This window comes from Candoia aspera, chromosome 3 (genome assembly GCF_035149785.1).
Source record: "Candoia aspera isolate rCanAsp1 chromosome 3, rCanAsp1.hap2, whole genome shotgun sequence".
In the NCBI taxonomy this organism is placed as follows: domain Eukaryota; kingdom Metazoa; phylum Chordata; class Lepidosauria; order Squamata; family Boidae; genus Candoia; species Candoia aspera.
The window spans coordinates 46,373,137-46,388,989 of record NC_086155.1 but is presented as its reverse complement, the minus strand read 5'-3'; the positions used below and the strand labels follow the sequence as shown (position 1 = coordinate 46,388,989).

Genomic DNA, 15,853 nt, shown 5'->3' with positions numbered 1-15,853 from the left:
TTCACTTTCTATCCAATTCATTAACTGAGTCAAGCATATCAGGACTGCCAACAATTTTAATTCTAAATATTTCAAACTTCTATTGTATTTTGCCTGCTACTTTAAAACTCTTCTGTCAGTTTACGTGCATACACCAGGAACAAATCCAAGAGGATGAGAAATTCATTCCAGAACCACTCCTTAAGACAACCTTGAATAGAACAAATTCCATATAACAATTGATTTGGTACTGTCCTGGTGGCACCTTAGCAACTCCAAGTATTTAGCAAAGGCAAATTATAAAAGCACTGCAGAGCTCCAAAACTGCCAAAGAATACTCCATTTATTTTAAGAGCTACACTCCAATATCACGGCAGCACAATCTTCCAGACAGTTTAAACATGTAAAGTTTCTTTATTACAATCTATAGATTAGTTTCAAAGAGATTATATACAGAAACATATGTTTAAGTATAAAAAATGAGATACAATCAAATCCTTTTAAGCCTGTATATATGAAAAGTTTTCTGTCTCTATTTTTTTGCCTTTCTAAAATGATATAAAAATAAAATTCTGATACAGTTTTGATTTAAAGTTTTTGAATTAGTTTTTCATGTCTCACTACTTAAATAAATTTGTAAAGACATCCTTCATTGCCACATGTAGCACCATTAAATCATTCTACAGAGAGAAAAAAATGAATTAATTTTATTTCAGGAATCTGCACTCATCATTTTAAATGGCTTCAGACTGAGTGACAGAATCACTATTCCTCCCAGTAGTCAGCAACTGACCAATAAAAGACAATACTTAAAACAGTATCAAGGTAGAAATTTTTTCTATCCTCTGTGGCTTTATGAGTGTTTAAACAGAAGCCAAGTACACAGGTCTGTGGATACATTGGAACTGCCCCAGATAGCTCAATGAAATGTTGCAGCAGCACTTCAAGGGCACCCTTTTCAGATATGCATCAAGTATTCCATATATAAATTCTCTAGATTATTACATCTTAAAACATATTTTTGTGTTCTACAGAAACTTTTTTAAAGGGCTATTTATTCTATTAGAATTCACCTGGACTAAAGCACAGAACATCTGCGGTATAACAAACTACTGTACAAACATGAAGTCAGTGAAACGTTAGATAGAAAAAAGTAAAGCCACTTATTGTGATTTGTGTTAAGGACATATTGCAGCAATGGATGTTACTGGTATTCCTTGCTTCCTCCAGGAGCAGCCCATCTAAAACTAAACAGTCAGTTAACCCAATGAATGTATCCCAATAATTCTGAATACTGGATACAGCTGCTTACTTAAGCCATTTAAATCACTATTTGGAATCCATACACGATTCAAAAAATGCTTCAGATAATCCAAACCTGTATTTTGACCAAATATGTAACATTAATGATTAGGAATAGATTAATGCATTAAGAATATTTCTAGAACTATCCTTAGAAATGGTTATATTGCTATGTGAACAATTATACTCATATTGATTATTTTGGTAAGCTTTGTAACCAATCAGCATTACAAATATTGAATTCTATGATTTTTTTCCCCTCATAAATTTGAAATATCTGGAACGGACTGCAATCAAATCAACATATTTTAATATTTTCCTTACCACAGTGTTTACTGAGGACAGATTCCTTCTGAAATAATAAAAAACAGAACTGCTGCAGAATTTTGGCGATCTATCCACAGGAATGGAATGCTGTGTCTATTAGATTGGTATAATGCCAAAAGTGAGGAAGAATATGTTACTAACCACCTTACTGGCGGTTTAAACTGAGATTCCTGCTGTTAACAGTCCAATACTGTTTGCAATTTTACTGTAAAATATACAGCATTCTATTCCAACAAAGTAAAAATCTCTACAAACATAAGGGAGACTTTTATGCAGAAAAAAGAATTCAGTTAAAATCAAATACGTAAGAGAAAGATCAGTGAGAAGTAGACAGTGTTACTGTGTAAATTCATTTCAATTACAGGAAAAATAGGAACATTTCAATTTTCTGTTATACACAAATTATAAGAGCAGGCTGCAATTTACAAACTTTAAATCAGAACTGCATTGTTGGGTTCCAAACCCAATAAATACACTTGCAAAATATTTTCCCCTTTAAAAAGTGCAAAATTCCACACATTTCTTTGCTCACATAGATATTATGTGAATGAGACAGAACATACAAATGCACAAGGAGGCATCTCTGGATTGGCTTTTGCAAAAATAGATATACTTATCATTAGAAAGGAGCAATTATGAACACACTGGATGTTCAAAAGATTTGCTTCAACACTGCATCCAGGTCATACAGCATATTTGTTGGCAGAGAATTGAGACATACTATTAAAATTACTCTGGTTCCCAGTTTTATATTATTAGAGGCAGCTGTCATTTTAATAGATGTCTTGAAAGATGGTCATAAGCATCATTACCCTGGATAATTAATAAGGTGTTAATATATCAAGTCTTTCATAATACATTTCCTGGAATCTATTACGAATTTGCTGCCTGTGTTCTACTGTTAAGCAATATCCAATAGCATCTTCAGTCTCCTGAATTCGTTTATGGAATCGGCATCCGTCACGTGCTAGCTCCTCCCAAGGTCCTTTGCGATCTTCCTCATTGCTTACATAATACTCAGTAACTTCTTCAAGGAAAGTCACCTGTGAAAAGTATAAAATTAGATCAAATTATCAGACATTTACATGACACTCAGTTTTATAATATATTTGATATTAAACAAAAACTTAGACAAATATATATCATTCATCATTTGGGAGAAGGAAAGAATATATTTTTAACTCTACTATAAGGAAGAAATTCCCTTGTGGAAAGAGATTCCTGTTTAACTTGGTCTTTATGTTGTGGTACAATCCAATATTTACAGAAGAGATCAGAAGATGCAGATTTAAAAATTATATTAAATGATAACTATGACTGATTTTTAGTACAGGTAGTCTTCACTTAACAACCACAATTGGGACTGGAATTTTGGTTGCTAAGTGAAGCAGTTTCCCATTGATTTTGCTTGCTGGAAGCTGGCTGTGAAGGTCAAAAATGGTGATCACATGACCGCAGGCACGCTGCGATGGTTGTAAGTGCGAGGACTGGCTGAAAGTCAGTTTTTCAGCACTGTTGTAAGTCCAAATTGTCACTAAATGAATGGTCATTAAGCAAGGAATACCTGTAAAGCTTCCTTCAAAGTAAACTTAGTTCTTATGACTTGGAGAAACTTATTTAGTCAGGTTTCTTAACAAGATACATAAATAATCTGCCACTGCTTTCTTGCTAGGTTAGCCTACGCTAGTACATTTAATAAAGTTTCCTGCTGAATGAAATTTTTCACAGAAAGAAAATTGGCTGTGTTTGACTGTACACTTTGATATGTCTTGAATTTTGTTGCTTCTTCCATGTTAAGCTCAGATTAATTTATAAAATCACATATATATTGCCTTTTGCTTATTAAAAAAACCCTCAAAACAGTTCATAGCAATTAAAGTTCAATACAATTAAGCCATTTAAAGAGCCAGGATAAAGTATATTAAAGTACTGTACGTTCAAAATGTTAAGGCAGTAAAAACCTAACAAAGCATTATCTTAACTCCTCTCCGGTCCCTCGATAATAGAACATAAGTCAGTTTGCAGTCACCAATTGCAAACCAGAATACTTTGCTTAACAACAATATTTCTCACCTGCTCCTTTTGGGATGAAGTCAGAAGTCTGTGTGTGTGGTTGCTTAAGTGGTTCTAATAAAAAAGTGTCCTATATTTCTTGGCATTTTAATGTATTATTAGAGTTACACATAAAACCATTCTACTCCAAGATAGTACCTTCACATAAAATGATAGTTACATCAGCTTCTCCCTCTGTGCATTATACTTTCCTGCCTTTTACATCATTCTACAGTTCTCTCTAGGGCGCCATTACCAGGTCATGTAATATTATGCTATATATTGCATACAGACCTTTGTTAATTTTCTGTGTCACTAGAAAGATACACAAGGGATCTGAAATTTGTTTTGAAAGTAGTCACTGAACGATTTACAGGGAAGGTTAATCTAAAATACACAATTTTATACCTCTAGGAATTTCTGAAAACACATGTTATTTTACTGCTTCTTTATTCCATGTAGATCTAGACACTATAAATTATATGTATATTACTTAACCAGAAGACAAAGCTAAAAATGCTAACATGTCATTCGATTAGGATACAACATTCATAAGACAAGTCTATCAACTGAGGGAACACAGCCTTCTACACACAGTGCACCATATATTGGTCATATAGACTTAAATTAGGAGCAGTGAATCATTAACCTTCATTTTCTTTACAGTAATCCACTATTCTGCTTCATAAAAGCTAGTGCAAACTAGTGGTTAAAGCAGGGATAACAATACATTTTCTTTACAGTAACCCACTATTCTGCTTCATAAAAGCTAGTGCAAACTAGTGGTTAAAGCAGGGATAACAATACATTTTCTTTACAGTAACCCACTATTCTGCTTCATAAAAGCTAGTGCAAACTAGTGGTTAAAGCAGGGATAACAATACATTTTCTTTACAGTAACCCACTATTCTGCTTCATAAAAGCTAGTGCAAACTAGCGGTTAAAGCAGGGATAACATCTTTTGGATAAACAGGTAATTCCCAATAGTTGCCATGCCAGCTAGAGCATATGGTAGTCATAGTTCAAACATGTTGCAGACACCAGATTATCTACATCTGGGTAAGAGTGTCTAATTAATGTGTCTGTATATAAAAGCATATTTAAATCCCGCCTCAGACATGAAGCTCACTGGATGCCCTTTGACCAATCACCATCTGTAAGCCTTAGTTCACATGTTTACTGTGGGAATAAAACTGAAGGGAGATGAGGTGAGATTTTGCACTACTTCGAGGTTAAGAGGAATATAAATGTATTAATAAAAAGTAGATCCCTTGTGTTAAAATCATAATACTCTATTACATATGCTGTCATTTCTCTCCAGAAAAAGACAAGCATTGCCATGAACATATTAATTTTGAAGACTACAATTATATATCAGATTTAAAAAACACTATGTGTATAATTCCAATTTTCCAATCTAAGAGCAACTTACCACAATGGCTTTCTAAATGGAAGCTGTTTTAGAATAAGAACTATATCATGTTCCTCACAAAAACCCTACGACAGCACTGAAATTATGTATCCTACTGCAACAATATGAATTTCCACACCTTTTTCAGAGCAAACCCCCATCACAGGCAACTGCAGAATATTCTATTTCAAATATGGCTAAGAAATATAATTAAATGCTGTTTTGAAAAATCCAAAAGTCATCCTAAGGATTTCATGTGTTCAACCACGCAGAACTACTTTATGCACTATATCTGGTCACTGCTATACCAAATGGAGTTACAAAGAGCAGCCAAGCTGCCGAAAAAACACACAAACTTGCGCTAGATGGTACCACTTCCAGTTTAGTGCCACATCAGCTGGGGGGTGGGGAAGATAATGTCTTTCAGAAAAAGCAAAGTGGCTGAATTGTGATTTTGTTCTAGAAAAAGCTGTACATATCAGAGGATGCATGACACAATTCCCATTAGTCACATGTAAATCAAAGAGCCTGGCTTTATTGCATTAAATGCCCCATTCTTATTAAACCAATAAAACTTTTAAAAGGGAGTAAATGAAATACGAGTATCCCTAAAAGCATATGAAAGGAAGACTCTAATCTTTCTTTAAGAAAGATTTCCAAATACTTGTAATTTTTTAAATTAATTTTTATCATCTTAGCAAACAGAACAAATCTTATCTTGGATCCTTGAGACCAAGTCTCTCAACTTGGGGAAAAGTATTTTATGACCTGAAAAAAATGAAGCAATTTACTAGGAGCTGGGACAACGCAAACTACAAATTCAAGCTTTAACTTTCGTCAGAAATTTGATCTGGTACATAAACCATATGCTTATCTTTTGCAATAGCTATCCCAAATTTTTGTCAGGCACAATGCAAATGAATTCACTATTCAAAGAATGTCTCCAGCATTAACAATATACAAATAAAAGATAATCATACCTTTTTCTTCTTCTTACATTTTTCTCTAGGGAGGATGCCATACCTCACATTTTCACTGCCTTCATTATCAAGCAGGTGAAGCTGACAGCTAAGTAAGATACTATGTTGAGAGGGGCTAAGTCCTAAACCTGTGGATCCTTTCAAGTCACTTTTCCCTTTCTTTCCTGCAGTCTGAAATTGGGCTTTAAAATGGAAAGGGTTATAAGGATCCTCCAAATTAATAAAGGAGTTCCACAATTTCAAATTTTCAGATTCATCTATGCTACTAGATTCCCAGTCATCTTCCTCACAGGAACTTTCACTCCAGGAAGAGGAATCCTCCACCACCTCACTCTCATTTGACTCTCTGGTGGGCCCTTCCTCTCCCACATTCCCAGCAGTCTGCACAGCTGCTGTGAAATTCCACGGGTCGTATGGATCGGGGCTACAGAAAGAGTTCCACAGATGAATGCTTTCTCCATCTTGGCTTATTTCCGACTCCGAAAAGGAGGCTTCACTGTCAAAGCCAACGTCATTTTCCTCCACCTCACCATCGCTGTCCTCCTCCGCGCTCTCTTCCCCGCTGCAAGTGCCCCCCAAGATGTAATCGATCAGCTTGTTAGGACACGCCGGTCTGGCCACCACCGGCAGGTCGGGTCCTACATCGGAGCTGACCTCCGCAGCCGCTTCCCGCCCAGCACTGCCCCCCTCCAGAGGCTGCGGCGTTTTCGCGAGGTCCCCGTGTTCTTGGATTTCCTCACCACACTCCTTTGGGGCCCAGGCCTCTCGCAACTGCTCCTCGACCTCTAAGCTGTAGTAGCCGCAATCGGAGTCTGGCTCGTCAACAACGGCTTTACGCGGCTGCCACGGCACTCGCTGCAAGATCCCGGGAAACTTGGCCCGTAAGGGTTCGGGCAGAGAGCTCTTGTCAGTGCCGCCCAGCACGTACGAGGAAGAGACCACGCGCAGCTGGTGCTCAACGGCCAAGATCGGAGTCAGGCCGGGAGTCTCCCACACTGGCAGCGAAGTCTCCGGGGTGGTGGCGTGGACTTCGGAAGGCAGCCAGAAGAAGGGACTGATCGGACCGGGCAGGAGGCGCTGCAGCAGCTGCAATAAGGGCCGCAGCAATGAAAATCGGGCGTCGGGCTGTGGGGCCGGCAGCGAGGGCGGGCAGGTGTTGAGGCGAGGGGCCGCCTGCTCTCGCTCCCTCCGCGGCTCCATGGGTGGGACGCTCCTTACCTCAGCGCTTCCACCCGATGTGAATTGTCCGCCTTTTTCGGCTTGTGAGATTTAAGGGATTTCTAAGGATGAAACGGCCTCTTCCCGAGCTGGGCCATGCCATCTTTCCAGCGAATGCTGACGACCGCTTTCGGCTTTCCAAAGCAGGTTCAGCGAGAGGGATAAAATGGCGGCGGCTGCAGAAGAGAAGTGGTAGTTAAGACTGAGGGCGGAAGATCAGGAGGGAGCAAACGCGCAAGCGCCCACTTTTTAGCGTGGGGGAAAGAAGTGCGGGCTCTATCCAAAAGAGAAGCTGAACTGGCTAGTTACGCCATCCGAGTAACCTAGCATGTGAATGGTCCTCTGCTCAAGCACCGCCCCGCCTGCGGTCGGGAGGGAACGGTGGTAACTGGATGTTGCCACAGCCCAGGGATTGCATCAGCCAGTCGTTAAAAAACAACAACACTCAATTAGCAAATTATAGTAAAGATGTCCTTCGTATCCTTTGATGTAAACTTTATAGTCTCGCTTGACTCGAAAAAAGGTGACCGCTACCTTTGCCAGAAACAGTTTACGAAATAATCTACATCTCCTGTCTTATGTTAACACCGAATTCATATTCTTCGGTAAAAATGACGCCATCCCCAAGATGTTTGGGGAAGAAAAGAAGAAACCACAAAAACTGCTACGGGAAAACTGAGGACTGGATTTGTTAACTCAGGTTGGGGAAAGGAAAGATGGGATAGCCGCTGGGGAAAAAAAAAATCGCTGCGGGCTTGCTTGAATCCAGAACTGGAGCGCTCCTGTGCGACATTTTGTTGCAGATTCGACTTGTCACACACATTTCTAAATCCATTTCTACGCTGGGAGATGGGTGTTTTATTTCTTGCTGATAGTTGCTGGTGAACACAAAGGCTCTGCTCATATACCTCTCTAAACTATAAACCATGCTAATAAACCATTATTGTGTTCACATAATACAGACAGCCAAAACACACCGGCCGTATTATGAGTTGAGATGGCCTGGTTTGTACACTATGGTAAGTCACAAGGTGTCCTAGCCATTATGATTCATAACCATCCCTTATAGTGTGACATTGTGCAAAGCTGTGAAGCCTTTATGAAAGAGAGTAGAAAGTGTAGGAAAAACATTCCCTTTCACAGGTTGGTACAAAGGTTAGGCTGCTGGACAAGATAGTAGTAGCCAAGTCCTCAAAAGGTTGGTTACCTTGGTGGAGCCACTAGAGACAAGCTAACCTTGTTTCAACAATAGCAAAGAATCAACTGAGAGATTTTAGATCAAAGTTATTTGAATTCACCATTTTGTTTCTACTGAAAGCCAGTGTGCAGAGGGAGGGAAGTTTGGGGTATTTTTCTCTTTGTACTGAGAAAGGCTAAGTCCTTTAAGGCTATCATGCTAGTACAGTTTTTTTAAATAATCCCCAGTGACAAAGTAGATTTTTGTTTTGTGTCTTTGAGTCAGTGTTGATTCCTGGCAACAGTCTGGACAAGTTCCTGCAGTTTTCTTGGTAACATTTCAGAAGTGGTTTGCCATGGCCTGCTTCCTGGCTTTGTGCCAAAGGCATTTTTTTTTAGCTCACGGTCTCTCAGTTTCTAGCCTAGTGCCTTAACCACTCTGCCCAGATTACTTTGTTACAATCTTAAATATTACGAAAAAAATGCTGATAGACTTGTTAGATCCACCTAACAAAAATATGGGAAGTATTTAAAGAAATAATAAGCATTTTCACAGAATATTTTGACATTTTAACGTATTTTATTTATATAATTTTATTAAAACTTTAAAACAAGGAAATAAAAATTAACACAAACTAATATAAAATAAGGAAGAAAAAAAGCAAAAAGTGTATGAAAAGAAAATAAGTTGAAGAAAAATAGAAAATATAAAGGAGTGGCTTCCAATATTCTTCACAGCAATTACAAGTACAAATATATTTTAACCTCTCTCTCTAAAGTTATATTACTCTTCTTTCTATAATATATCCTGTCTAATCATCAAAACCATAAATCACAAGTTCATTTTTTCATTTTTTATGTAAAAAGTCATTTTTTCATTTTTTATGTAAAGGGCTTCCAGTCACCAATAAATGTAGTGTCTTTTCTCTAATCAAAGAAATTAATTTACCCATTTCAGCAAAATCTGTCAACTTCACCAACCATTTCTCCATAGTGAGTAGTATCGAATCTCTCCATTTCTGCGCATATAGTAATCTTACTGCAGTAATCATATATTGAAATAATCTTCCATGGCTTTTTTCTAACTGTTTATCCATTAATCCTAAAAGGAGAAGTTCTGGCTTCAATTGAATATTGATCTTTGAAATCCTCTGTATTAAAGTATGTATTTGAATCCAAAAGTTTTAGCTTTTTTAAATGTCCACCAAGCATGATAAAATGTCCTTTCATGCTATTCACATTTCCAACATACATTTGAAGTGCCTTTTTACGTTCTAGGTAATTTCTCTGGCGTCATGTACCAACAATGCATCATTTTATGAAACTTCTCTTTGAGATCATAACACAATGTAAATTTCACCCCTTTTAACCACATATTTTCCCATTGATCCATCTGTATATTATAACCAAAATTCTTAGCCCACTTTATCATACATTCTTTAATCTGTTCTTCCTCTGTTTCAAATTTCAACAAAAGTTTGTACATTTTAGCAATTACCTGTTCATCATCAGTACACAATTGTATTTCAAATTCTGACTGACTTTGCTCTCTATATAAGTCTTTTTATCCATTTTAAATCTTTCAAATAATTGTAAATGGGAAAACCATTGACAACTATATCTTTCTTCTATTAATTGTTCTCTTGATTTGATTTTAAATTCCCCTTTATAGTTTTCTAGTAAGTTCCAGTACGTCAACCATTTACTGCATCTGCCATTTCTCTTCTATAATATGCTTTTTGAGCTGAGATCCATAAAAGGGTTTTCCAGCACAATCTGAGTTTATATCTATTCTGTATTCTCAATATATCTAATAAAATGATTTTTAAAGTCCACATTGATTTTAACTTCATCATACCATAAATATCTATGCCATCCAAACCTCAGGTTGTGACCTTCTAACTGTAAAAGTCCCTTGTTTCTCAGCAACATCCATTCTTTCATACAGACCAAAAACAAGCAGCAAAATACAATTTCAAATCTGGTAAAACCAATCCTCCTCTTTCCTCTGCATCTTGTAACACTTTATATTTAACTTGGAGTTTTTTCCCTTGCCATATAAAGTTAGAAATGTCTTTTTGCCATTGTTTAAATGTTACATCCGTTGTCAAAACAGGTATTGTCTGAAACAAAAACATTATTCTTGGCAAAACATTCATTTTTATCACAGAAATTCTCCCCAACTGTGACAATTTTAATTTCTCCCACCTTAACATGTCCTTCTTAATTTCAGTCCATGTCTTAACATACTTATTTTGAAATAACATACAATTCATATTTGTTATAGTAACACCCAAGTATTTTACTTTTTTCTCAGTCGTAAAAGTTTTCTCCATCAGTTCTATTTGATCTAATTTCATATTTTTTGTTAACATCTTTGTCTTATGATTATTGATCTTAAAACCTTCTAACATACCAGTCCTTTAATCTTCCCATTAATGCTTCTACTCCCTCTAGTGGATCGCCTAAAATTAACACCAAATCCACAATTGCCCTTAACTTATAAAGTTCTTTTTTAATCTTAACTCCCATAATTCCCTGATCTTGTCTTATGTCTCTTCTTAATATCTCAAGAACCAAAATGAACAAAAGTGGAGACAGGGGATGTCCTTGTCCTTTTCTGAATCTCACAAAGGTTTTGTTACTTCTCCATTAAAAAATTATTTGTGCTTTCTGAGAAGTATAAATCGACCTTACCCATTCAATAAAATTATCTCCAAGGTTCGTATGTTCCAGAACTCTAAACAAAGAAATCCAAATTGTCAAAGGCGTTCTCTGCATCTAAGAATATCAATGCAGCTTGTTTTTCATTTTATATTGCTCCAAGTATTCCAGAATATTCAAAACATTTCTAATACCTTGTAGTTGTCCTTTAGGGAAAAACCCACATTGATTTTCATGAATAAATTCCTGTAAAATTATTCTCAACCTTTCAGCCAAAATTGTGGTAAACAGTTTGTAATCATTATTCAATAAAGATATTGGTCAATGGTTTCTTATTAAAGTCAAATCTTGTCCCTCTTTAGGTATTAATGTTATATTATCCTCCTTCCAACTTTCCATATTGTTTGTTGTAATCTTTCCATATTTTTTGTTGTAATGGTTGTAAAAGCTCATCTTCAAAACATTTATAGTAAGACACCAGCAATCCATCTGGACCAGGTACCTTTCCTGTTTTAGTCTTTTGGTAGCTTCACAAAGCTCCCTTATTGTTATAGGTCCATTCAAAATTTGTTTCTGAAACATGTTGACATATTTTGATTAGTATGTTAAATGGTAGTGCTGATTAGGTAAGCACTAGTTACATGCTTTGTAATCAAAGAGTTTAGTTGGGTGGATTAAAAATCTAATAAGGAGTCAGTGCTAATATGCCTTCCATCTTAACAGAAAAGATGAAAATAGATGTGAAACTTGACTTCTGCTCTACATCTGTGACTTGTTTAATTATATCTACCGTTCCTTAGGAGATTGCTATTTGGCAGCTTATTTTATCAAAGCATGGACATATTTTTCTTGTTGGGTCAAACTCTTTTGCTGCATTGGTACAAGACTGGTATAACTTTTTGTCGAGTCACTTTTGAATTTCATTATTCACTAAAGGCATATGGATATGAGTAAACATCTGAGAGAATGGTATATTCAGACATAGATACACAGATACACATTGTATGCATTACCAGTTCAACAACTCCTTTTTAAAATGACATACCAAAGGCCTTGATATCATAGGGTAAGATGTTTTATTCTATTTCATAAACTATTTTGTGATTTAGTCCTCATTAGGTAATTAGGAAATTCCACTCAATTATTTTAATTAGAGACATCCTTCTTATGTTCTGACTGTATGTTCATTCACTGAACATCATCTTGCAGTATTTGCAGGATATGCTTAAGAAAATGCTTTTCTATTATTGTGGATTGATTACACACATAACAAATAACAAGAACAGTATTGATCTTTTTTCTCTTAGAGACTAGGGACTTGCCCTGAACAAGCAAAAATTCAATAGCTGCAGCTTCCAAGCAAATGTTTGAATCTCTTTTTTTCCCATACAGTCAGAAACCTATTAATCAACAGTCAAATCAAGTGCCTAGGGAAGCAAAACGTGTGATCTATCAGCATCCCTTCTGTGGCCCCAGAAGATCCCTCCAAACTGGGCATTTTTGGAGTTTGGAGGTGGTTTAAGGGACAAAATGCAGACTTAAGACATCTATTTTACCACTTAAAACCCTTAATATGCCCCCAAATGAATCTCAAACCTACTCATTGCTGGATGGCAGCTGTTATCATGCTGCATAAAGCCTGGTATGATCCTCAAGCTGATGGAAAACTGTATACAGTAACAGCAAGAAGGCCACTGGAAGTATCCATTGTTACCATTGCTTATTTTCCTATGTCATTCGGCTGTTGCAATAGCCATGCAATCAGTGCTATTGATATCATTATGTTGATAGTTAAATTAACACATAGTTAAGCTAAGATGAGCTTTGTATCAGTCATAATAATCATCCCACATACCTACAATAAATAAGCAATGAAAAAAGCATACATTTGGAATGCTATGGATGTTTCTGATGTCACAATGACACCAGAACAAAGCACAGCTGATAATGAGAATCTTTACACAAACCAATTGGGAATGACTTTTCCAAGCTACAAGAGATAGTAATACTACTCTTTCAGAAGATAATTGCAAGTTCCTCAACTAATCTAATGGTTTTAGCCAGAATTAAAACCCTACCTTCTCTAATAGCTCCTAACACTTCCAGGAAAGTTGCAAAATTTCTTTCAGCTGTCATTGTTCTATTCAGGAAAAAAACTCATAATTTTAGGACCTTACAAATATACAACATTTTCTGTGTGTTCTATGCTGCTTTGTAGTTTTGTGTTTCCTATTACATCTCACTTGTCACTTGTCACTGACAGACACACACACACACACCCATATGCATATATACTAAGTAGTTTGGAAACTCAGTATGTTAGTTCTAGTATCTAGTGTTTTGTTAGCAGTGGTCTTATAATTTAGTTGTGAAAGGTGAAAGGTCCCCTGTGCAAGCACCAAGTCATGTCTGACCCTTTGGGGGGAAGCCACTTTTGTGATGTTTTCTTGGCAGACTATATTTAAAACTTAAATATTTCACCATTTTATTTAGTTTTATTAATTTTTTTTTAAATTTATTTTTTAATTTGGGTCTTGTAACTTATAACAAATATATAAATCGCAGTGACCATAATAAAGATACTTCTACAACTGAAGGTTCCAAAAAGATACAATCAGATGTTGATTGTTAAAAGCAGAAAAAATATTGTGCTATTTTTTGTCTTTTGAGTTACATTCTGTTAAGAATGTCACACATGGTCATTAAATGAATCTGGCTTCGCCCATTGACTTTGCTTGTCAGAAGCCAGCTGGGGAGGTTGCAAATGGTGATCACATGACTCCAGGACACTGCAACAGTTGTAAATACATGCTGGCTGTGAACTATCTGAATTTTGATCATGTGACTGCAGGGACGTCATGACAGTTGTGTGAAGATCAGTCACAAGTAACTTTTTCCAGTGCTGCCATAACTTCGAATGGTAGCTAAACAGTCGTTAAGTCGAGGACTACCTGTAATATTTCCCAGGTTACTTGCAACTGTTGTCAGGTCTCTGCTAACAGCCTGCATTGGAAATGGTTCATTTCAAGAACAAGTCTGAATTCAGATTAGTAAGAATGATTAAAAAGGTGTGCCTATGGAAAGGGGAGGTGGTTTGTCTCTTTTGTGAAGGAGAGAATGCACCTTTTTGGCAATTTGAGAAATAGTAACTAAACCTCTTACCAGTCTGTGAACCAGCTTTCACAGCTATGTTTCATCATTCTAACTCCAGCTCCCCTAACATGTGCCTGGGATTATCTCTTATTATGCTGGTCATACTCCCTGCCCTACTTGACTTCATTAATAAGAAATCCTTTGAATTAAAAAAAAGGAATTTGGCATATTGTAAAGCCAAATACTAAAGGGACGCGGTGGCGCTGCAGGTTAAACCGCTGAGCTGTTGATCGGAAGGTCAGCGGTTCGAAACCGCGCGGCGGGGTGAGCTCCCGTTGTTAATCCCAGCTCCTGCTCACCTAGCAGTTCGAAAACATGCAAATGTGAGTAGATCAATAGGTACCGCTTTGGCGGGAAGGTAACGGCGTTCCGTGAGTCATGCTGGCCACATGACCCGGAAGTGTCCTATGGACGCCAGCTCTAAGGCTTAGAAACGGAGATGAGCACCACCCCCTAGAGTCGGACACGACTGGACTTTACGTCAAGGGAAACCTTTACCTTTACCTTTTAAAGCCAAATACTGCTTCCAGCATTATCTTCTTTTCCAGAATCTTAGCAAATAAGTGGCCAGTCACATGCAGCCCGGTATTTTATTCTTATGCTCACCTACCCAGAGAGGGAAAAATGTAATTTGGGATAAAAGCCAGAGCCAGTTTGGTCTAGTGGCTTAAGGCAATGGGCTAGAAACCAGGAGACTGAGAGTTCTAGTCCCACTTTAGGCATGAAAGCCGGCTGGGTGACCTTGGGCCAGTCACTCTCTCTCAGCCCATCCCACCTCACAGGGTTGTTGTGGGGAAAAGAGGAGGAGGAAGGAGTATTAGGTATGTTCGTCACCTTGAGTTACTTGTAAAAATAATAAAGGCGGGATATAAATAAATAGGCAATGTCTTTCAGGGAAGAGAGAGGCAATGGCAGGCAGCATTCCAAGAAATTACTACTTTGTAACTAGTTATGTACAGTAACCATTTTGTGAATGAGAAAGTTGCCTCCAGCAGCATATGTCAGTCTTTATCATGGTCACTAATCAGAATAACAGTACAATAGTATCAAAAGAGTTAAAATGTGAAACGCATCATTTAGCCCTGTTCAAAGAGGAGATAAAATGGCTAAGTAAATTGGGGGCAACTAGGGATGGCAAAGGTAGTAAAACCCTATTGCAAGCTATTCTTAAACTACCCAAGATGATAGGGAGATCAGAGGACCTATTCTGCTGGCATCTTGCCAATGTATTCTAGAATCTTGATCAGATTAAAAGATGTTGAACATGGGATTCATCATAACACGAGGGAGAGTCTGAATGTGAGGCACTATTAATGTCCCTTAGGCATCTCTGTAGAAAAAGCAATATAGAAGGATATCATCCAACTGTTTCATTAATATAGTTCCACGGGGCAGGTCCTTACATCATATCGGCCTTCTAAGACAGCTGAGGGTAGAATATCAAAATGCAATGGTGTAAAGGCATAGTTCTTTCCCAGTGTGTGAAATTATGGAAAAATTGGAGTGAAATGGCCAAGAAACTCCTGTGAAATACTCTGTTATTTCTCTAACCATCAATAATCAGAGAATCAAAACCAGAATCACAAAGACT

At 37.2% G+C, this 15,853-nt stretch overlaps 1 protein-coding gene across 1 annotated transcript; it reads right to left on the bottom strand.

Moving 5' to 3' along the window:
- Positions 1-306: 306 nt before the first annotated feature.
- On the bottom strand, positions 307-7,541 carry PPP1R15B (protein phosphatase 1 regulatory subunit 15B). The gene is made up of 2 exons (XM_063297539.1): positions 6,052-7,541; positions 307-2,651 (listed from the first exon to the last, which is right to left on the bottom strand). Exons 1-2 carry the CDS (start codon positions 7,249-7,251, stop codon positions 2,430-2,432), a joined length of 1,422 nt encoding a protein of 473 aa, XP_063153609.1. The 5' UTR covers positions 7,252-7,541; the 3' UTR covers positions 307-2,429.
- Between the last annotated feature and the right edge of the window lie 8,312 nt (positions 7,542-15,853).